Below are 22,944 nucleotides of genomic sequence, written 5' to 3' on the forward strand. Positions count from 1 at the left end.
TTTACAAACTGTTTCATTACCATTTGAGTACAAGAAGCAATTGGACGGTAGGTAGGGCGGAGGTGCAATGATGTTGGGTTCATATGTTGCGTCCCAGTAGTCCAGCCTTAGCAGCATATATGTTACTGAGCACCCATATATCATAAGCTGAATGCTAACACTTTTATTCACGAGTTTGATCACAGCATAAGGGTAAAAAAAAAAAGAGATAATATATGAAATTCATAACTGTTTCTATTGAATGTATATTAAATTTTAACTGCCAGGCCCTCGACCATTCTTCTAACTTTCGGAGATCCCTTCTCATTGTTTCTACTCCCTCCAGGGTATCCACTCTATTGGCTATCTTCGTGTCATCCGCAAAAAGGCAAACCTTTCCTTTCAACCCTTCAGCAATATCTCTCACAAATAAACAAAATGGGCCCCAGCACCGACCCCTGAGGAACCCCACTGCTCACCATCCTTTCCTCCGAGCGGATTCCATTTACCACCACCCCTCTGCCACATGTCGGTCAACCAGTTTTCTATCCAGTTCACCACTTTCGGTCCTAAGTTCAGTCCTTTCAGCTTATTCACGAGTCTTCTGTGGGGGACAGTATCAAAAGCTTTGCTGAAATCCAAGTAGATTACATCTAGCGCACGGCCTTCATCCATTTCTTTTGTCACCCAGTCAAAGAAGTCAATGAGATTAATTTGGCAGGATTTTCCTTTGGTAAAGCCATGTTGCCTCAGGTCCTGTAACCCGTTGTCTTCTAGAAAATTAACTATCCTTTCTTTCAGCAGCGACTCCATTACTTTTCCTACCACCGACGTGAATCTTACTGGTCTCTAGTTTCCCACTTCTTCCCTGGCTCCACTTTTGTGAAGAGGGACCACATCCGCTCGTCTCCAATCTCGCGGAACCTCTCCCGTCTCTAAAGATCTATTAAATAAATCTTTAAGAGGTCCTGCCAGGACCTCCCTGAGCTCCCTCAGTATCCTGGAATGTATCCCATCCGGCCCCATGGCTTTGTCCACCTTCAGATTCTCCAGCTGTTTATAAATGCTTTCTTCCGTAAACGGCGCAGTATCCACTCCATTCCCAAATATTCCTTTAGCAGCCAATCACGGTCCTTCATCAGGGTTTTCCTCCATAAACACCAAAGAGAAGTAATTGTTTCGCACATTCACTTTATCCTCCTCACTTTCCACATAACCAGTCTCAAAATCTTTCAGTCTCACAATTCCATTCCTATCTTTTCTTCTTTCTCCAATATATATGAAAAAGGTCTTGTCACCTCTCTTTACATCTTTAGCCATTTTTTCTTCCGCTCGCACTTTCGCTAGCCGCAAGTCCCCTGATCTCCACTTTCAACTTTCCTCTATATCCAGCATGTCCCCTGGTCTTCCTTTTCTGTGCTGCTGTCTGTTGTAGAAAATGGTGGTGCGGAGACTCAGAACTCCAACACACACTTGGCCTATTTCAGTCCTGCCCCATGAAACTTCTGAGGTCACAGAGGGCCAGACCAGCAGACAATGCTCATGGGTCTCAAGGTGCCATGCTGCCATATTCTTTATGCCACTGCTGTCCCATTTGGGTAGGATGGAGAGAAGGAGGTGTTAGCTACGTATGTCATAGTCTAGGGGACAGGGCAGAAGGTGCTCCTCTCCTGCTGCCTGTGCAGCATACTAGGAAGATCTCAAGGGCACATCAGTTTGCCATGGCACACTGGTTGAAGAATTCTACATTAGGCCACAAAACGTATCCACATGGCAAGAGTATCTGAGCATTTCTTTGCATACTTCAAAATGGGATACAAGGTGGGCTTCTTTGCATAATGGCATTGCTTGTATTCAGCCTACCATAGAGACCAGATGTATGGAGTACTTGAGATACTGTTGTCACATGTAAATTTTGACCAGTGTTAGTCATGGAAGCCTGCAGCTTTTTAAAAATTGCTAATGTCCTTTTGGTTGCTTCCCTGATTAGTTTCTCCTTTGCGGCATTCAGTTGGGTGAATGGTCTTGTCTAAAATAGAATGTTTAAGACATCACCAAAATCTACTTCTTAATAGTCATCTTGACCATACTCCAATGACTTTTTAGAGACTCTGCAATTCTTTTATATACATCCCCTGATCACAGTTTTGTCTCCAAGTTCTTTTGCCAGCTCCTTGTTGTTCATGGTTGGATCTCCACTTTGAAATGCACTCCCCAGCAGAGGAATCCAGCAGAAACTGCTGAATTTATTCCATTGTTATCTTATCACTTTGAGCCAGTACAGTACAGATGGAGACAACATACTTGGTGTGGAGACCACTGATAACACCAGAATATAAAACATGCATAGGATAGCCATAGAAGTGCAAGGGGGATGGATACGTATCCAACCAAGCTATTTCATGTTATTTTCTTTTTTTTATTATTTTACTTATTTATTATTTTATTTAGAACAATTTACAATAATTCACCAAAGATAACTTTGTCAAGCAATTTGCCAAGAAATACAAAGAAACATATTTGGGGATATTCCCTCTATTACCAGATTTTACAGGCATTAGTCTACAAAAATGGAGACTGATCAATACACCATAACCTGAGAGGAGGTTTTAGGAGCTCTTGCATTCAAAAAGGAACGAAGTTGTGAAGGTTCAAAGAAATGAAAACTGACATTATCAATCCGTAATACACATTTACATGGGAACCTTAACTGAAACTTAGCTCCCAAATTCAGGGCTTCTTGCCGCATAGATAGAAACTTCTTCTTTCTTTCCTGTGTCCATCTGGAAACATCAGGAAATATCTGCATCTTTTCTCCCATAAAAGTAACTGAAGCAGATTGTCTCAAATAAAGTCTTAACAAAGCTTCCTTATCTTGAAGAAATACAAAAGAGACCAATAAAGTGGCACGAAAATCCACCTCTTCTTGTGATCTTTCTAAAAGGGCTGAAACGTTTAAGCTTTCAGAAGATGAATCAGCTACTTCTTGACCTTGTAATTTAGCTTCTCGGTTAGAGGAAATTGGCAAATAACAAAGCTTTTGTAGTGGAGGAAGCCCATTTTCTGAATATTGGAGAACTTCTTTTAAAAAATTATAAAATAGATCCCGTGTGGAGCTTAATTTAACATTTGGAAAGTTTAATAGTCTTAGATTTAATGATCTAGCTCCATTTTCTAAATTCTCCAATTTTCGATGAACTATATTTGAGTCTTGTAGGAGTTTATATTCTACCTTTTTACTTGGGATAAAGATAGTTCACAATCCTTTAAGCTATTCTCCTGATGGATTAGTCGAGATTGAATTGTTTCAATCATTGAGGCATTTGTCCTTGAACTGGAAACAAAAGTAAGACAGACCTTATGCAGGGACTCCATGGCTGACCATAAGGACTCCAGCATTACGTTTGCAGGTCTTACCAATGGTTGCAGAATTGTATCAGGCATAGGCCGTAGTTCACTCACCATCAATAGTCCAGATATTGTCTCTAATCCTGATACATTTAACCCAGCAGCTGAAGAGGTAGCTGAGAGGCTCAGATTTTCCGAGGAAATCCCCTTCTGGAGTGTCGCTATGTCTAAAGGAAGCCCCTCCTTAGCCGGTTCAGAGACCCCAACTTCCGAGGTCTCAACAGGCGTACTTCCTGACATGCTCCCCTGCTCTTTGAACCTACTGTGCTGGACCGCGGGCTAAGTGAGATCTCACTTTCCTGACCAAGACTCCTCTCTGTACCGACCAAAGGAACGCCCTGAGATGCAGTAGGCGTCGCATATGCTGTGATCGGAGCCTGGCGATCTTTCCCTTTCTCTTTGGCATCGTAGAAGTCAGAAAATATATTAAAGGAAAATAAATCTCCCGGAGCTCAGCATAGGATATCTGACCTCGACGCCAGCTTGGTCAGTCTGTGCGTTATTTTCTAAACATTTCTGGACTATACTTAGCTGATATGGAGTAGGATGTTAGATACATTAAATAAACATTGTTTTAATATATTTTACTTCCAGGCTATAAGGTAACAAAAGGTGAACATTCTGGAAGAGGCATATAGAGTTTTTATAGCTGCTGTATCTGTTAACTACATTTTCCTTATTCTCTCTCCATTCCATTTGGCTGTAACCTCCGGATGTTCTTTCCTCTTTCTTGTCTAAATCTTATGGATTTCACAACACAAAGCTAAAGCTGCACTGGCTGTCTGCTTGTTGTGAAACATATTTCTTAAGCTATGTAACAAGTGATTAATATGTTTACTGGTAGAATCCTACATGTTGTAAATCTGTGGTTTGCATAGTCCAAATATCTCTATCCACCAAAAACACTTCATGGCAGGTGGACAGAATATTTATGTGCTGAAGGTGATCCTACATGGATAGATTTTCCAATATATTGTTACTGTGATAGCAGAGGGTTTTAATAAAAGCATTAGGTTTCAATTGTTTCCTTTTCTATCATCATGGCTCTTCTACATCATTTAAAAAAAAATTCCTTTCAACCAAATTGAATGTTGGAAATAAATTATGGAAAGGATTTTAAAACTTCATCAGGGCTCGTGGAATTTTTATTCTTACTCCACATTCGTCCCCAACCCCACCAGCTGAGGACTTCATCCAGCGCTGGTCTGCGGTGGCACCGCCGCAATGCCTGCCCTGCTCATACTTCCCCTCATGTCGGGCACACTCCTTTTAGTGAAATTGAGCATGCTCAGTTTCACTAAAAGGATCATGCCGGACTTGAGGGGAAGAGAGAGCAGGGCAGGCAAGGCAATGCGGCGGCGCCGGAGACCAGTGCTGGAAGAAGTCTTCAGCTAGCGGGGGTTGGGGACCCCCACCAGCCTAGATGTTACAATGGTGGCAGTGGACAACAGAGGGGGCGGCGGCAGCGGGGCGGCAACCAAAATGTGCCCCGCACCGTGAGCTCTGGCCCCCTCCAACCTCGAGGTCTGGCTATGCCCCTGGTTGTGGCCTTTAAGGACCAACATTGAGCATCCCTGGCTTAAATTATAATGGAAAAGAGCTACTAAGGTTAAAACTTAAGCAAAGCAAAAACCACCAGGCAGTGGGCCACAATACTTCTATCCCCTCCCCCCACCACCTCAGCATCTCATGTATCAATAAGCAGAGGCTGTGCTGGCATGCTTTCCTACAAGTGCACCACCTGGAAACTGAGCCACTCAAGAGACAGGGAGAGAGCATAAGTGCAGCCCTCTGACAAACTGCTTTTATATTCCAGCAACTTGAACAAAGGGAGCTGGGATTTTAACACTATTGGTACTTTCCCACCAATCATTCCGCTGCCCCCACCCCCACCTTGGTTAGGATATTATGGTTGCCAATTTAGTAAACTTGGAAGCATATCAATAAAAAGTGTTGATTATATTATATACACTAAATTTAATTTGTTTCTTGATTAGTTTTCAGGAGATAAAACTCATCCTCATGTCAGGACAGAGTGAGAAAAAGATGGCAATATAGAAAACATTAAGTGAATCATAAAAAGCATCCCAATTACAGTTTGAAGGGGCGAGGGACACTGGAGTGATGGGTGATCAGAAGGTGTCACTGTCTGAGAAGCAATTGGGAGGTCTCAGTGCATGATCTCTTTTCATAACAGTCCAACTAATTTCGCAAATGAGACTGAAGAATCTATTTTATAGGAAAAATGTCTCAGGAAGGTTAGACTATTACATAGTAACATAGTAACATAGTAAATGACGGCAGAAAAAGACCTGCATGGTCCATCCAGTCTGCCCAACAAGACAAACTCATATGTGCTACTTTTTGTGTATACCCTACTTTGATTTGTACCTGTCCTCGTCTTGTTAACAGTAAGTATTTTTACTCTCCAATTTAGTCTCAATTCAGTAACAGAATTTAACTAAACACCACAAAAACACTTACCATTTTCAACTTTACTTTTGGGATGTGGTCCACTGAAAGCTAAAAACTTTCCTGGAACAATCCAGTTAAAGTCTCCATTTTCTACCCGCTGTGAAGAATTTTAAAAGAGATGATCATTAAAAGAGAAAAAAAAAGGCAAGTCAGAATTGTGACAATGTTTTTAAAATCCCCCACTGTATCACATCACCTACAACTGAAACGGTCTACTGAGAAATAAATAATGCATGAATCCATTAGTTCCAGGTTGCACAAGAATGTAATTGTTTCACAGAATGGTTTATAAAGCCCATAATGAACACACCATATAACTCTTCCCTCTACGATTCCCTAATGTGTCTGTAACACATGAATCTCATTTGACTATAACATCACTTGTATTTGTTTAATCACTGGAGGTGGCAACGCCTCATGGTACCATGTAAGCCACATTGAGCCTGCAAAAAGGTGGGAAAATGTGGGGTATAAATTAAACAAATAAATAAATAAGGGATTCAATGGCCAGGGTCACTTTTCTTGACCTATGAATTTTCCAATACATTCTTCCAGCTGTGCTTGCTTCAACAGAGCTGGCAGGAAAGGTACTGGAGTCCAACAGTTTTGCCATAGCTCTCTAACTCATCAACTACAAAACTGTTCTAGTAACTTTCCTGCTTTTGCAAACAAACTGAACACCTGCCTTTAAATACCCAAAACTGGACTCATTTTAACACAAAGAAGCCCCTTGTCATGACCCAGTATGCTGCCAGCCTCTACTTGAAAGAAAAGCCTGTGGACAGAGCTTGGGCAGTTGACTATCACAGCAGTGGGTTGTCTTGTTTTACAGCACTGCCCCATCCACAACCCATCAATACAAGACAAAACAGAAGTACCCTGGGTGACACTGAAAGGAGCTCAAGGCTATTTTGTGGCCCTGCATTTTAAAACAATTATCTAGCTCCATAGCAGTAGCTTTTAACAAGATCACTAAATTATTTTTCTGTATAGGGTACGTCAATATAAATTACCTTCTTATAAGGTGAGGTGATAGCCTCTCAGTGTGATAGCAACTGCCAAACTGTTTGACTCACTGAAGCACCAATATAACATACTATTACTTTCCTAGGTGGAACGGTGTGGTCTAACAATTCTGGGGAAACAATCGAGCACATGTATGAAACAGACCACATTCAACTCTTCCAGGTACACTTTAATCCAGCTATGAAAAGTAAAGCTTCGTTGATTAGTCACCAAGGTGTTCAGAGCTGTGGGTCCACCTGGCTTGGTGCACTGGCATTCCAGCCTCTCCTGCCAAAGCAAGTCAGTTTGTTGATCTCTGTTTAATAGGCACTTTAGAGTCCATATTACAGGGCTACCACAGCTACACACACTGAATCAGTGGCTTAGCTACTATGGGGCCACGGGGGCCTGGGCTCCCATAGATTTGGCCCTGGACCCCCCTGCCGACGACCCTCTCAACCCCCCTCCCCCCGCCGTCTGCTACTTTTGCTAGCGGGGGACCCCAACCCCCGCCAGCCAAAATCTTCTTCCTTTGTTTTGTTTCTGAGTCTGACGTCCTGCACGTACAACGTGCAGGACGTCAGACTCACAGAAACAGAACAAAGCCCTGCAGATCGCAAGGCTTCATTCTGTTTCTGTGAGTCTGACGTCCTGCAGGTTGTACGTGCAGGATGTCAGACTCAGAAATAGAACGAAGGAAGAAGAGGACCTCGGCTGTTGGGGGTTGTTGTCCCCTGCCAGCAAAGGTAGGCGACGGTGACGGCAGGCGGGCGGGGGTCGAGAGGGTCGTTGGCGGGGGGGTCATAGGTGGTGGTGGTGGTGCTGGTGCTGGCGGTGGCAGGGGGGGCTAAAATGTGCCCCCTCACCTCGGGCTCGGGATCCCCCTCCCGCCGAAGTCTGGCTACGCCCCTGCACTGAATGATGAGCAGTTTACATTCTTAAGTGGCTCACAAATAAGGTCTGAACAAGAAAGTGTGGCCGAACCACATCATGAGTTAATTTTTATTTCCACAGCTTGAACTGCTCCTGGTACTGCAATGTACAGGATGTGCACAGTGGAGCTCACTGACAGAGGAGTGTGAAACCTCTGCTTTTTTACAGATCTTTAAAATCTCTCTCATCATCAAGCATTTTAAGGAAGAGCAATGAAGAACACTGCATGTCAATTACCTGTACTGAATTAATGTAAACAGGACAAAAATGTCAGGCACTGCTATAAGCTGTGCAATTACGTATTTTCTAACACTTGTCCCTAAATTAGAACACTAGGAGAAATGGCTGTGTTTGGCAGCAACTCATGGAAAAGAAAATTAGATTACATGTTTATTATGGAAGCTTTTCAGACATAATAGCAGAAGGAGTAACAGCTTTGGTCCTAAACACTTCCTGCTCTTAAATATGCACTTTTCCATATCCATAGAAGGGAGAGGGCAAAGGGGTGTTTTGCTTTCTTATAGTTGCCTTCAGAATGCTAATTAAGCTCAAAATATGAAACAGATTTTAGGTTTGGAAAACTACTGCTGGACTTTTATTTTTTTTAGACGAAGACACTTTTCACTAAAGCATCAAGACCCAGAAGTACTGCTGTGCTGCTGTTCAGGAGCTTCCAAGCTAGAACCAGGGACTGAAGATGTAAAACTGAATTTGAACTAAATATACAATTTCTACCTAATTCTATATATACCGCTCCAAAATTACATATGCAAGTTTGGGCACAAGCCCAAATTGTACGTGTAATTTTACCAATAACTGGGCACTCACAATCAATTATTGGCACTAATTGGATTTACGTGCGCATCTTTACAGTCATTCTAAATGTTTACATGCAGACCCATGGCATGAATGGGTCGGGGCATTTCTAGGATTTGCACATAGTGTTGTAGAATTTGTGGGATCTGTGCCTAATTTAGGTGTGAGGATTTACACCAGGGTTCAGCTGGTAAAAAACTTGGGGCACTAATCCCGGCACTAAGCACTATTCTATAAACGGCGCCCAGCTTGGAGCGCTGTTTATAGAATGGTGCTAAGTGCACATTTTTTAGGAGCCATTTACAGAATTGAGTCCTTTATAAACACAGAACAATTGGATAACAATTAAAAAACAAACAAAAAAAAAACTCCAGGTCAAACCTGGAAGTTGAATAAGATGTACAAACCTCATAGTGCTCGTACTCATCCACATCAAATGTTTCAAAATTGAAAAACCCATGTTGCAAGGCCTAAAAAAAAGAAAGAAAGAAAAAGAATGTGATGTTTCTAATAGGAGTCTTAATTTTATGTACCTGTCCAGTGGTTTTGTAAGGCTCGTGCTCTTCGCAGCTTAACAGACTCCATTCTTGGTGAGAGCTCTAAGCAGCAGATGGGCCACAAGCTGATCTAATGCTGGAGATTCTGTGCTCCATCCAGTTAAAGAGAAGCTTTTGCTCTCAAAGAGTGAAGACTCTGGTCATGTTACAAGCTGACTGCCACTAATGGGCCTGGTTATCAAGGGTCACTACAGAAAGGGCACTTGGAGCCCAAAAGTTGCCAAGGAACCCCGGGAGTGAGTGAGAAAGCAAAAAATTAAAAGATGCTCAAATAGAAGATGGGAAGCAACAGGGCTGTGAATTCGGTACACCAAACCTTTGACTGCAACTGATAATCCGGCTTTAAATTTTTTGTTCATATTATATATGATAGACAGATATAGGTATCTTTGTCCAGGATCTAAAGAACTGGTAAATATGACTCATATTTAGATGTAGATATATAAGTATAAAATGGTATTTATATTTATATTCCATACTATCTTCATAATTCTAGGTGGAGAACAATCTTACATACACAATAGCAGCATTAAAGAAGAAATAACGCACAAAACAAAACTAAGAAAGTTTTTATTTTGAAGCTAGAGTCAGTACATTTTTACCAACTCCGACTCCATCCAAAATTGCTTCTAACTCTGACTCCACAGCACTGGGACAATGGATGGTACCAATCTAAAAACTTGGCTTGGGTTTTGGACTGCGATCTATATCTGTTTCAAAACAAGAGATACCTGGGAACACCAGAGCACTCCGGGATACTGAATACACTTGTCCTTGGAGTGTGCTGCATTAACTGCTTTATGAAATTGCCTGCAATATTTTAGAGAGTCTACAGACTAATAGAATCTCAATTTTCTCAGTCAAAGAAAAGGATTTACTGCACAAACCTCTTTATTTCCCCAAGCCAAAGAATAGTACAATATTAGTAGCAGGACACAAATTTTGACAGTAAGCATAGCTCAGCATTTGGGATTACTACAGCAATTCACACATATGAATAATGCGTGTCACCTTTACCTTATTCTGAAATACATAATCTATGTGCAACCTCCTCTGAACCAAAACTATACCAAAAAGGTGCTAGTGATTTGCTTTATGTCCAGAAAAAGGAGCTTTAAAGCTCAACTATTTGTTCTGTAAGCTGATGGATCACAAATCCAACCCAGACTCCCAAGTAGCACAGCACAATAAGCGAAGGAGTCCAGAAAACCTGGCTTGCAAGTTTTCCATTATTATGGATACATTAGCACATGATGTGTTTATTAATACAGGTTATTAAGCCCATCAATAACACACCTTCAATAAAAAAATATTAAAGGTTGTATCATTATTTTCTAGAATTTTCAAGTTCCTATTTAGACCAGAACTGAGAAAAAGCTAAAGCTGGAACCCTTATGTAATATGACAATGTACTAAGGATATAAACAATTATGCTGAAAACTGTATATTAATCTAATTATTTTCCAACATTTATGTTGTGTTTCAACACAAAAATATTACAACATTCATATCATATAAAATCAATACTTTAAAAATTAACAATGAAACAGATATATACATAACCAAGACATCTAAACAATATTCTCATGATGCCTGGAAACATCTTTGACAAAGCTAGGTCTTCACTGCATGATGGAAGAGGACATGCGAAGGTAAAGTTCTCAAGGACTGAGGAAGAGAGTTCCAAAGTTCGGGTGCCAATCCAGTAAGAGTTCTCTTTCTTGAACTTATCAAATGAAGGTGCTTAATCAGAAGGCACAACACTCTAAAAGCATTTGCGGAGCAAAAAGCCCATGCTGGAACATACTGTAATATCTTAAATTTCATCATGCAGTTTAAAAGTAACATGATCACATACTGGTAACAAGTATGTTAGTCGTTTTCAATACTTTATAATGAAATTCATGTTTGTGAAAAGGTGCCAGACTCACTGCACTTAAAAAAAAACAAATTAGCAATGGAAGTAAAATCTTCCTCATACTGTCACAGAAATGGAGGAACACATCCAAGTGTGAGAGAAATACCTGAGAGATTGGTCAAATATCAATCAACAAGAGCAACAATTCATGGTCAAGGAAAGTTATTTTGAAGCGGTGAAGCATGGATTCAAGCAATGTAGACAGTTGTCCACTGAGAACTGCAGAGATCAGCAAACAGCATTCAAGCAGTAATGACATTTGGCCATTATCAAACTCAACTACATTAGGCCATACAAGCCATTCGGTCCTAACTCTAAAACAGTAAAACAAATTTTATCCACAGAAAGATTTATTTGAAAAATCATATCCTTACCTTTCTTATTCCTTGTAAACAGTCTAGTACTGTCAGATTGTATGTGCAGTTCCCAAATGAAGCATCCCTTTAAGGTGAAAGGAAAAAAAAGTCACAGCCATTACTATTTGCCCACCTAAATTATTTACGGGGGCAGAGTATTTAGCCTGTATCACAATCAGAGTTGTGCCGCAAGTAAAATTCCTTTCCTGTGGATGGCATTGTAATACATTTGTCTCCAAGAGCAATTAAGTACAATGTTCACATTTTTTATGTTCCAAATAATTTGATCCTGAATCTATATTTGATGGTAAATACGATTGCATTAATAGGTCTCCTAAATACTTGCAGCACAACACTGATTGTGATGCAGGTCAAAAACTTTATTGTATACCCTGCCCCATAATCTATATTATAAAGGCCAAATGAAATGTAAGATCAAATTATGTGTCCGGGAACATCTTAATTTAAGACTGCAGAAGGAAGAGGCACCACTGCTTTCACACTGAAACAAAGCACAACATCAAACAGAAGTTTTGGAAACAGTCACATTAATGAGGGGAGGACACATATCATATATACTGTTGAAGAAGGAATAACAATTTATATTTCAATGGAACACAGCAAGTCCCCAAGGTTTAAATAAGGAAATAGGATGGTATGGTACGGTTTATGATTGGCATCAATTAGATTTGAAATAAAGAAGAGTTCTCATTGGACAAAATTGATGTTGATAGCCAGTGGAATGATGAGAATGACTGTACACTAGGTTTTTGATTGGTGAGAGCAATCATGCAACGTGGATAATGAAGGAATGACGTCAATATATCAAGAGCTCAATATTGGCATCTTGTGGTGGTTAAAAATGTTGGAGATGATCACACAAGGAAGTTAAACTCTTACAGCAGCTGTCAGGTTAGGTAAGTTTTTTATAACACTGGTATAATTAATTGTTATGTGAAATTACTGCATTTAGAAAATAGTGAAATATAAAAAAAATTTTTGCAAAGTAATTATCCTTCCTGATGAAGTTGAGGGATCAGTAAAACAGAGATCCATGTTGGGGATTGAAGATTTTGTATGATATAAGGCTTTGGAAATTTTGTGTGAGATATCTAGGCTCACTTAAAACTGTCATGTCCTCAACCCAGGAAAGACCATTGCATGCTCAGTTACAGATATTCCTACTTCGCCATCACTATCCTTCCAATTCTCAAATGCCACAATTCCTCTGGCATCCCCACTTCAGGTATCTTGACATTATCCTCAACTAAGAACTTTAATTTGCACAACAATTTCCACCCTGGCTAAGGCCTGCTTTTTCTCTTTATATCAGTTTAAAACCATTAGATCCTACCTGGACATATCATCACAAATGATGCTCCTTTTAACCCATTTAGACTATTGTTATACTGTATACTCATGTCTCCCACAGCATTCCACATGTCACCTCCAAACTATCCAAAACATAGCCAATCCATATTTATGTCCATGCTACATGTGGACAAAGGGGAGCCGGCTGATATTGTGTTATCTGGATTTTCAAAAGGCGTTTGACAAGGTACCTCATGAAAAGCTACAGAGGAAATTGGAGGGTCATGGGATAGGAGGAAATGTCCTATTGTGGATTAAAAACTGGTTGAAGGATAGGAAACAGAGAGTGGGGTTAAATGGGCAGTATTCACAATGGAGAAGGGTAGTTAGTGGGGTTCCTCAGGGGTCTGTGCTAGGACCGCTGCTTTTTAACATATTTATAAATGATTTAGAGATGGAAGTAACTAGCGAGGTAATTAAATTTGCTGATGACACAAAGTTATTCAAAGTCGTTAACTCGCGACAGGATTGTGAAAAAGTACAGAAGGACCTTACGAGACTGGGAGACTGGGCTGCTAAATGGCAGATGACGTTTAATGTGAGCAAGTGCAAGGTGATGCATGTGGGAAAAAAGAACCCGAATTATAGCTATGTCATGCAAGGTTCCACGTTAGGAGTTACGGACCAAGAAAGGGATCTGGGTGTCGTCGATCATCCACTGAAACCTTCTGCTCAGTGTGCTGCTGCGGCTAGGAAAGCGAATAGAATGTTGGGTATCATTAGGAAATGTATGGAAAACAGGTGTGAGGATGTTATAATGCCATTGTATCGCTCCATGGTGCGACCGCACCTTGAGTACTGTGTTCAATTCTGGTCACTGCATCTCAAGAAAGATATAGTAGAATTGGAAAAGGTGCAGCAAAGGGCAACGAAAATGATAACGGGGATTGGACGACTTCCCTATGAAGAAAGATTAAGGAGGCTAGGGCTTTTCAGCTTGGAGAAGAGACGGCTGAGGGGAGACATGATAGAGGTATATAAAATACTGAGTGGAGTGGAACAGGTGGATGTGAAGTGTCTGTTCACGCTTTCCAAAAATACTAGGACTAGGGAGCATGCGATGAAACTACAGTGTAGTAAATTTAAAACAAATCTGAGAAAATATTTCTTCATCCAACACATAATTAAACTCTGGAATTCGTTGCCAGAGAACGTGGTGAAGGCAGTTAGCTTAGCAGAGTTTAAAAGGGGGCTAGACGGTTTCCTAAAGGACAAGTCCATAAACCACTATTAAATGGACTTGGGACAAATCCACAATTCCAGGAATAACATGTATAGATTGTTTGCACGTTTGGGAAGCTCGCCAAGTGCCCTTGGCCTGGATTGGCCGCTGTCGTGGACAGGATGCTGGGCTCGATGGACCTTTGGTCTTTTCCCAGTGTGGCATTACTTATGTACAGATTTGATAGTATAACCCTTTTACTTGTTCAACATCATTGGCTTCCCATCACCTAATCGCATTCAATATAAGTTTCCAAGTTTATTACAATTTGATATACCGCACCACTGACCATCCTTCTGAGCAGTTTACAATGATAAAACCATAAAAGTCAGGAAAAGGAATACAACAATTAATAGGAAAGAAAAAGGAGAGAAAACAAAATATGGAGATATTCTGACTCTCACGCACAAAGTACTTTACTCAGGTAATCCTCCTTATTTGTCCTCCCTAATTATTCCTTACATCCTAACCAGGGTTCTCCGGTCCCTCAATGACAATCTCATTCAAATCCCACCATATCAAGAGCTATGAGTCTACAAGAAAAAGAGCCTTTTTCTGGTTCGCCCGTTGATCTGGAATTCCCTTCCCTCTGCAATCAGACTTGAACATGCATTCTCAAAATTTAAAGTCCTTCTCAAAACATACATATTTGAGCAGGTATACACAATTCACTTAGGAACGGATAAAGGCCAGGGGATCCACTAACCTTGCAAACTTGTGGTTTTCTTGTTGTTGTTTTTTTATCTACTTCTAGCTGTGTCTATCTCCTTTTTAACTTTCCTAAAACAAAATGGTATTCCTTTCTGTTTGAACTATTTTAATTATTATTGTATCACCTTATCACATTGAGAACAGGCAATTTATTAAATCCCAATAAACCATAAACCATATGCCAAATCAACAATATTTCTGAATTCCATTGGCAGTGGAAACAAGCAGTCTCCGTCTATTAGTAGTTGAATGTCTGCAAAAGAAAAGTACTGTTTATATTTGGACAATCAATTGAACATTTGCTACTAGTGTACAATGATTGAGAAGGTTGACTTCTATGCTAAAATTGGGATTTTTTTAAGGCACAAGACACTTTACTGAGCATATATGAATTCATTTATATTCTTTTATACAATGGTAATAGGTTTATTTACATTACATATTTTTCACTCATTACAAGTAAGGTTTTAACCCAAATCTGATATTTATTATACATAAATGATTCCGTACAGAGGAAAACAAAAACCCACAAAAAACATTTTCTCCTGAATTTTGCTTTTTTTTCGACAAAATAATGCCAGATGGGTACGTCCTGCTCCATTACCTCATATGTAGAAATGTATTTATTTATTTATTAGGTGGTGTCTTACCTGATAATTTTCTTTTCTTTAGTCAGTGACACTGTTCTGAACTGGAATGTTTTTACGTTTGGGGAGCGTGCCAGGTGCCCTTGACCTGGATTGGCCACTGTCGGTGACAGGATGCTGGGCTAGATGGACCTTTGGTCTTTCCCAGTATGGCACTACTTATGTACTTATGTACTTATGTACAATGGGTGCTATCCCTTCCTACCAGCAGGTGGAGGTAGAAAATTGAATTTTGCCAGTGACATCACCAGCATAAGCAGGGGTGCTCCCTGGAACAATCCAGCATGCATCTGCCCAAGCAGCAGGTGGTCCCTATGTAATGCACCCATGCCCCATCAACCACTGCAGCTGCAATAATAATCAAGCGAGCAAAACAACACACTCGCTACCCTGCATACACCAGAATATAGCTATATCTTGGGAACCAATATGGCTGCCAGATTAATAACAAAACTAATTTCTCTTCAGAACAGTGTCACTGACTAAAGAAAAGAAAATGATCAGGTAAGACATAATTTCTCCTTTCTCAGCATCAGCTCCACTGTTCTGAACCAATGGGATGTGTTGATATAATGGGCAGGGAAAGATAAGGCCCTCTGCCAAAGTCCAAACAGGCTCTAGATAGCACATTCAATCTATAGTACTTAGCAAATGAATGAAGTGTCATGTTTTCCAAAGCAGGAACTAGGATCGTGAGCCCTTGGGCCACTGCCGAGGAGCTGCAGTGGCAGGCAAAACCACCCCACACAGGGCTAAGGCAAAAGTCTGGCAGGGCCAGCTAGACTTCACCTGCACTTGACCACCGTTCCTCAGGAGTTGAGCCCCTGGGTGCAGGTGGCCAGCAGGACTTACCGGACAGGGCAAGAACTGGAAACCAGCAGGATACACACAGGGTCTAGAATACACAGGGAGGCTAGGTAGAATACTAGACTAGGACTCTCAGACAGACAAGAGACAGAACTGAAAGCTGCAAGCAGCCACTGAAACAGGGAACAAACACTGATAGACAAGAGACAGAACTGAAAGCTGCCAGGCAGCCACTGAACAAGAAACACAGACAAGCTAAGAACTACACACCAAAATACAAACAAGAAACAAAACTGGGAAACAAGCAATACAGTAAGCAAGCAATTCAGAACACCAAGCTACACAAAGACTAAACTAGAATCAGGCAAGAATTACAGGCTATAAACTGGACTAGGCAGAAATGCACCAGCACCCCAACATACCAGGGACCTTAGACCATGCAAAGGCAAAGCAGAGAGTTTCCAAATGGCTAATAAGCCCAGCAGCAGCTGAGATTCAGCTGCAGCAATCACCAGGCAGCTACGGGTGCTGTGCAGGCTCAAACAAGACAAGCAAGTCTGGCAGGCCGGAAGATCCAGACTGGACTGGGCTGAAGTCTGGAACGAGAAACAGCACACAGACAATCCAATGCAGCCACCACGTCTGGCCACCAGAGGGCAAGAGGAACACAAACCAAAACACAGACAGAAAGTATACTGAAGCTCAGAGAGGCTTAACACACACAGTGCAGTATAATGGAGTAATCAGAGCCATGCTGGAAGCAGCCAGCACACAGAGACAGAACTAACTCAGGAAGAACAGACAGAAGCCAGCTCAGAAGCTGACCACCGGAAATAAGGTGAGCCTGAGAGGGGTCACGACCACAAACATGACATGAAGTTCCCACCCTGCAGATCCCCTCAGGGGATACTGCCCGGGCCTCTGCCCCAGGAAGCAGTCTAGGCCCTAGTAGAGAGGGCTTTGAGCCCCTGAGGCACTGTACAATTCTTGCCTATGTAAGTGGACTCAATAGCTGCCTTAATCCACCTAGCAATGGAGGCCTTCAAGGCCACCTAGCCCTTCCGAGGGCCATGGAAAAGTACAAAGAGGTAGTCTAAGACATGAAACTCATTCGTCTCCTGGAGTTACTTGAGCAGCATCCTCCGGACATCCAGCTTGTAAGACCATCTGGCAACGATCCCTGCAACACCATGGAGAGCAAACAAACCTCCTGATTCACATGGAACAAAGACACCACCTTCAGAAAAAAGTCTGGAACCATGCTCAAGGAAGAAGACAAAGGAAGAATAATCCTCCGCAGAAAAGAAAAATACCAGACACACCTAAGTTGATGAATGACGCTAAATCTAACACTTTCTTTGATAGGCAAAATCAAGACTCTACACAAATCATGTTTCAGCCAGGGTCTTCCTCATAAGTCTACAAATTGATGTAAAAATACATAAATATATAAAATGCAATGAATAGAAATACTAAAAACAAACAATAAAATATGCAACAAATGCTCAAGAAAACTCATAAGCAGGTAATATAATGCAAAGTTAACAATACATCTCACTTAAATGTACAACTCATAAATAATAAATACACAGGAGACACCAAAAGGTAAATGTAAAAGAAAACCAATACTAAAAACAATTTCTAAAAGGGACTATGCTAACGGATACATAGCATCAAAGTAGAATAATCAAAGCAACATTAAAAAAAAACATTAAAAAAATTGTAAAAAATGAAAAGTGAACAGTACATCTTAAGTATATAATTGATGGGTGATAATTGCACAGGAGGTAAACCAAAAGGTAAATGTAAAAGAGAACAAATACTGAAAACAAGCAAGTACTAAAAAGGACATCATGTCATTAGAACATGGAATCTGTATAAAATAATTAAAGCAATGTCAAATATCATTAAATATGGACTTGATAGCAACAGGTACAAATGAACAATGCAGTTTGCAAAGATGTTACAGTGATCCATAAAACATTTAAAATGTACCTCTGTGAAACCGTCAGAGTCTTAATGTATGACAGCGTTGCTGTCTTCAGAGCAATAGCATCGGTATAAAGGAAGTGTCTCTATAAATAAAAGGCAGAAGAAAGCCAAGAGAGATTGGCAATAGCACAAGTGTAAAAGCAGTGTGTTTAGAAAATGTATCAGAAAGTAGCCCACATCACAGCGCATATTCGGTGGATTTATGTTTTAGGGTTTTTGCAGTCTTGTCAACTTGAGGTGTCTGGTTCCTTTTACTGTGGTGTTACTCTTTTAGGATGGCTCAACATTTGACTTCTTCACGGTGTGTGGACTACTTCGCTTCCAGCAAGGATCTAACCTTCAGGATGGCCACCAAACCATCCAGAAGGTTAGATCCTTGCTGGAAGCGAAGTACAGGAGCTAAAACAGAACTTCAGACAGTGCCCAGAGGATCAGATTGAGGTCCCAAGAAGGAAAGGAAGGACAAAGCGGGGTGCATAGATGCGCTACCCCCTTCAGAATCTGAGCTCTCTATCTAAACAAAGCCAGAGAGATGCTCTTCCCCTTCTCCTGAAAGTTGGACAACACAAACACTTGGACTCTCAGGAAGCTCACAGCCAGTCCGTTCCAGGCCCTGCTGCAGTAAACCCTAAATATCAGGAACCTGAGCCCTCCAGGGAAACAGGGACTGATCTCTGCACCAGGATTCAAACACATGCCAGACCTTGACATAAGCCAGTGATGTAGATGGCTTCCTGGAGTGAAGCAAGGTAGAGAGAACTGCGGGGCAAAAAACCCACACTTCACTAATCGTCACCTCTCAATGGTCATACCATAAGCCAAAAGGGGTCCGGATCCTCGATCTCTACCGGCCCTCACTGGAGCAGACCCTGACCCCAGGGTAACAGAAGTGGATCCTCCACCAGAAGATGCTATAGAACCACATACCAATGCCAATCTGATACCACCAGCAAGACCAAATGAGGATGATGCACAACCCTGCACAACAAGCTACTAATGACAGGCCATGGAGGTAGACTTGGGGGATAGGGGTCCACTACCAGTCAAGGCTGTACCAGGGCATCTATCCTGTGAGTGACAGGGTCCCTCCAGCGACCAAAAAGCATTCCACCTTCACACTGGCTCTGCACACCATCAAGTCGAATAAAGGAGGTCCTCAGCAGTCTACAAGGAGCAGGAAGGATTGAAGCCACAGCTCCCACTCTCTCACCCAGGAGAGAGCGAATGAGAAAATCCACCTGCACATGGTCTTTGCCTAGAATATGGACTGCTGAGAGAGCCTGCAGATGCATCTCAGCCCACAGACATAGATTCTCCACCGCCAGGGTCACTGCCAGACTCCTGAATCTGCTCTGCTTGTTGATGTACCACTACCATGGCATTGTCCGACGGCACTCTGACCACATTCGCTTCTGAGAGCAGATGAAACTCCTGTAGAGCTAGATGGACAGCCCAGGTCTTCAGGCGGTTGGTGGACCAAGACACCTCCTGGCTTGACCATGTGCCCTGTACCACACACCAAAGACAGTGAGCTACCCAACTGAGGAGTCTAACATCTGTGGTGACCAGCTGAGGGACCCCTTTCGAAAGGTTCACCAGACTGCCCCACCAGGCCAGACTGATCCTCGCCCTGGGCATGAGAGGGAGAGAATGATGCAAGTCCTGATGGGGCAGCACCCACTGGGAAAACAGGGTTCGCTGTAGCAGACACATGTGAGTCCTCTCACATGGCATCACTAGTACTACTTATCATTTCTATAGTGCTACTAGACGTACGCAGCGCTGTACACTTGAACATCACCTCCAGAGTTGCAGCCATGGAACCCAAGAGCTGCAACTAATCCCAAACTGTGGGCTCCAGGAGATTGCACAACCAGCACAACAGTGCCCAGAGCATCTCTGACCGCTCCTCTGAAAGAAAAATCATCCCTCTGACCATGTCAAAGTGCACCCTGAGATGATCCAGGGACTGAGACAGGGCCAGATGGCTCCCAGGAATTCAAGGAGAGAAGTGACCTGTGAGGAAGTCAATCCGGCCTCTGAAGCTGAGTCAGCCCAAAACAGCCAGTCATCCAGGTGGGAATGAAGCCAAATACCCTGACGCCAGAGGTATGCAGCCACCAACCCCATTACCTTGGAAAATGAATGGGGCACCTTAACCCGGCCACAGGGAAAGACCTGAAACTGGAAGTGCCGCCCCAGAAGCACAGATATCTCTTGGGGTGATCTGCAATGGGGAAGTGGATGTAGGCTTCCAGGAGGTCCAGGGAAGTCAAGAACTCCCCCACTCACTGAGCCAATGACCGAGAGAAGTGTTTCCATTCAAAAGTGCTGCAGTCACACACATGAATCCACCCCCTTGAAGTCCAGGATGGGGGAAAAGGAATCGCCCCTCTTCAGGACCATGAAATAGATGAAGCACCTGTCCAGGCGCATTCTGCTTCAGAACTGGTTCCACAGCTCCTACATCACAGTGCTGCTGAAGGGTAACAGCAGAAGTCTGGCACTTTAGAGCTGAGCCACAGGGAGAGGGCATGAAGGCATCTGGAACTAGAAAGGTAAACTCCATGGAGTACCCCCTTCTCAACCACTTCCATAACCCCCCTGATCTGAGGTGATGCTGACCCACTCATTTCAGAAGAGAGACAGCCTGCATTAGAAATGAAGGGCAACCTCATTGGGCAGGCTGAGCGACTGCAGTCCGGCCTGAGGGACCAATTTGCTTGGAACCTCAAAAAGACCCCTGCTTGAAGGGCCTACTCTGCCCCCCCACCTGAGCTGAAGAACGCAGAGTGGACCTGAAGTGGCCCATCCCCCTTGAGGCCAAGGATCACTGCACACCCTTGAGCAGCTCAGGGAGAAAGCCATGCCTCCCCTATATCCTTCACCAACTTCTCCAAGTCAACACCAAAGAGCAAATGCCCCCTAAGGGAAGCTGACTCAAAAGCTTCTTGAAAGCACCCAGTGGCGAAGCCACAACCAACGGCGACCCCCAAGGCCACCACTGAGCAGGAAGCCAGACTGGCCATATCATATAGAATGTCTGCCAAAAAACGCCATTCCAGACTCCTGCAACTGCTGGAACCAATGCAGCTATCTAACCATCACAAACAGCAGCCTGAATGCTGGATCCCCCACTGAAAGGGCCAGTTGGAGCTGCTGCTTCACATTCTTTTCATGGAGCTCCATGAAGACTAAGCCCCCTTGGACATGTACTGCAGTCACCTGTGCAACTGCCGTAACCAAAATTTCTCAACCTCCTGAGCGAAGGTATAGAGATGAGCAAGAGCCCGGTGATCCCAAGGGGACCATCCAGAAACTTTCACTCCACCCTCATCAAGAGGTTGAAGGCCTTTTGGAGCGGAAAACATTTTGGGGCCCGCTGCAGAGGCTTAAGCATAGCCAAGGCTCTCACGACCTTGTCTAAGAGATGAGACAGCTCCTCATGACAGCCGGATCATGAGACTGCTCCTTCCAAGCCTCCCAGCAAGAAGGGTCTTCGGAACTGAAGTCCACAGAGAACTGGGAGCCCAAGAGAACCTCAGAGTCCTTCTCCGCTCCCTCTGAGCCCAGACCGTCCAGAATGACCAGATCCATTCCACAATGCTGAGACTCCAAAATGGTGCCCCTACCAATTCGTTTGAGGCCCCTCACCACGAGAGGACCTGTGCAGGGCCTGTTTAACCAACTGGGTCAAGTTCTAGAGCTAAACCCCACTGGGGCCACACTGGGACTGTTGGGCAGAATGGATGGACAATTCAGGTCTTTATCTGACATCACTTACTATGTTACTAAAAATAAATAAAAATCAAAAATTCTCTGTTACCCAACTTTGGGATTCCTGGTATACTTTCAGAAGCCAAGATAGTTAATCCAAATTTTTAAACCAAAGACTCATCTTTTCTTTCCACAGGTACTAGAACACTTAAAACATATAAGCCTTGACTCAAAGTGAGGCTGAAGCCCTGCTCTACCTCCACACACAGCAACTATGAAAATTGTTTAACTGATTTCATTACCAATTCAAGCCCTCTTGCCTCTATCCCCTTCTGCTAGCAATGCTCTCCCCTCCCTCAAATGTAGTCTTCATTTGTGTAATCCTGTCTTCTGTCACTGGACCTTCTGATCTGATCTGACCTGCACAGCTGTACTCTTTCCCTCTTTTATTAAATACTAAAATGTTAGTTCTCCAGACGACACTTAGAATGTACCTGCATGTAACTCACCTTGAGCTACTACTGAAAAGGTGTGAGCAAAATCCAAATAAATAAACGTTCTTTCTATTGCCAGCTCTTGCTACTGCAATGTAATCAGAAGCACTGTGTTCACTCAGGTTAGTGCCACCCAAGTTCCAAGAAAGACAACCAAACTGAAAGGAGAGATCATGCTAAGTGTGTATGAACTGGTAACAGTGATATTAGCAGGCTGAATATATTAAGCCACACATAGAATAAGTCATTATCAGTGTTTTAGCATACTGTAAATTTTAACAAAGAATTTGCTATATTTCTATTTAAACACACGACGCAAACAAGTTTCAGGGATATGAATTTTTCCATGTGCTTAAATTACAAATCAACATTTCTAATTTTGGAAGCATAAAAAAATAGAAATTATACGACTAGCTAATAAAATGTAGTGAAAGGGGAAGAGGGCATGTGTAATGATGGCAAAAACTCATCTCCAGATACAAAAAAGGACACAAAGTTAATTAAAACGACACAAGAGTTGTTCAGTTGAAATGTTA

At 42.4% G+C, this 22,944-nt stretch overlaps 1 protein-coding gene across 3 annotated transcripts in view; it reads right to left on the minus strand.

Annotated features, from left to right (window-relative positions):
• CDC14A (cell division cycle 14A) overlaps nt 1-22,944 on the minus strand; it is a 282,800-nt gene that overhangs the window by 117,639 nt on the left and 142,217 nt on the right. For all 3 annotated transcript variants that reach the window (XM_030205744.1, XM_030205745.1, XM_030205743.1), the window contains 3 exons: nt 11,466-11,532; nt 9,024-9,086; nt 5,872-5,959 (listed from right to left, as the gene is read on the minus strand). In XM_030205744.1, the coding sequence (XP_030061604.1) occupies nt 5,872-5,959; nt 9,024-9,086; nt 11,466-11,532 (218 nt within the window). The remainder of the gene's footprint in view (nt 1-5,871; nt 5,960-9,023; nt 9,087-11,465; nt 11,533-22,944) is intronic.

The sequence above is a fragment of the Microcaecilia unicolor genome, chromosome 6 (genome assembly GCF_901765095.1).
Source record: "Microcaecilia unicolor chromosome 6, aMicUni1.1, whole genome shotgun sequence".
NCBI classification, from domain to species: Eukaryota; Metazoa; Chordata; class Amphibia; order Gymnophiona; family Siphonopidae; genus Microcaecilia; species Microcaecilia unicolor.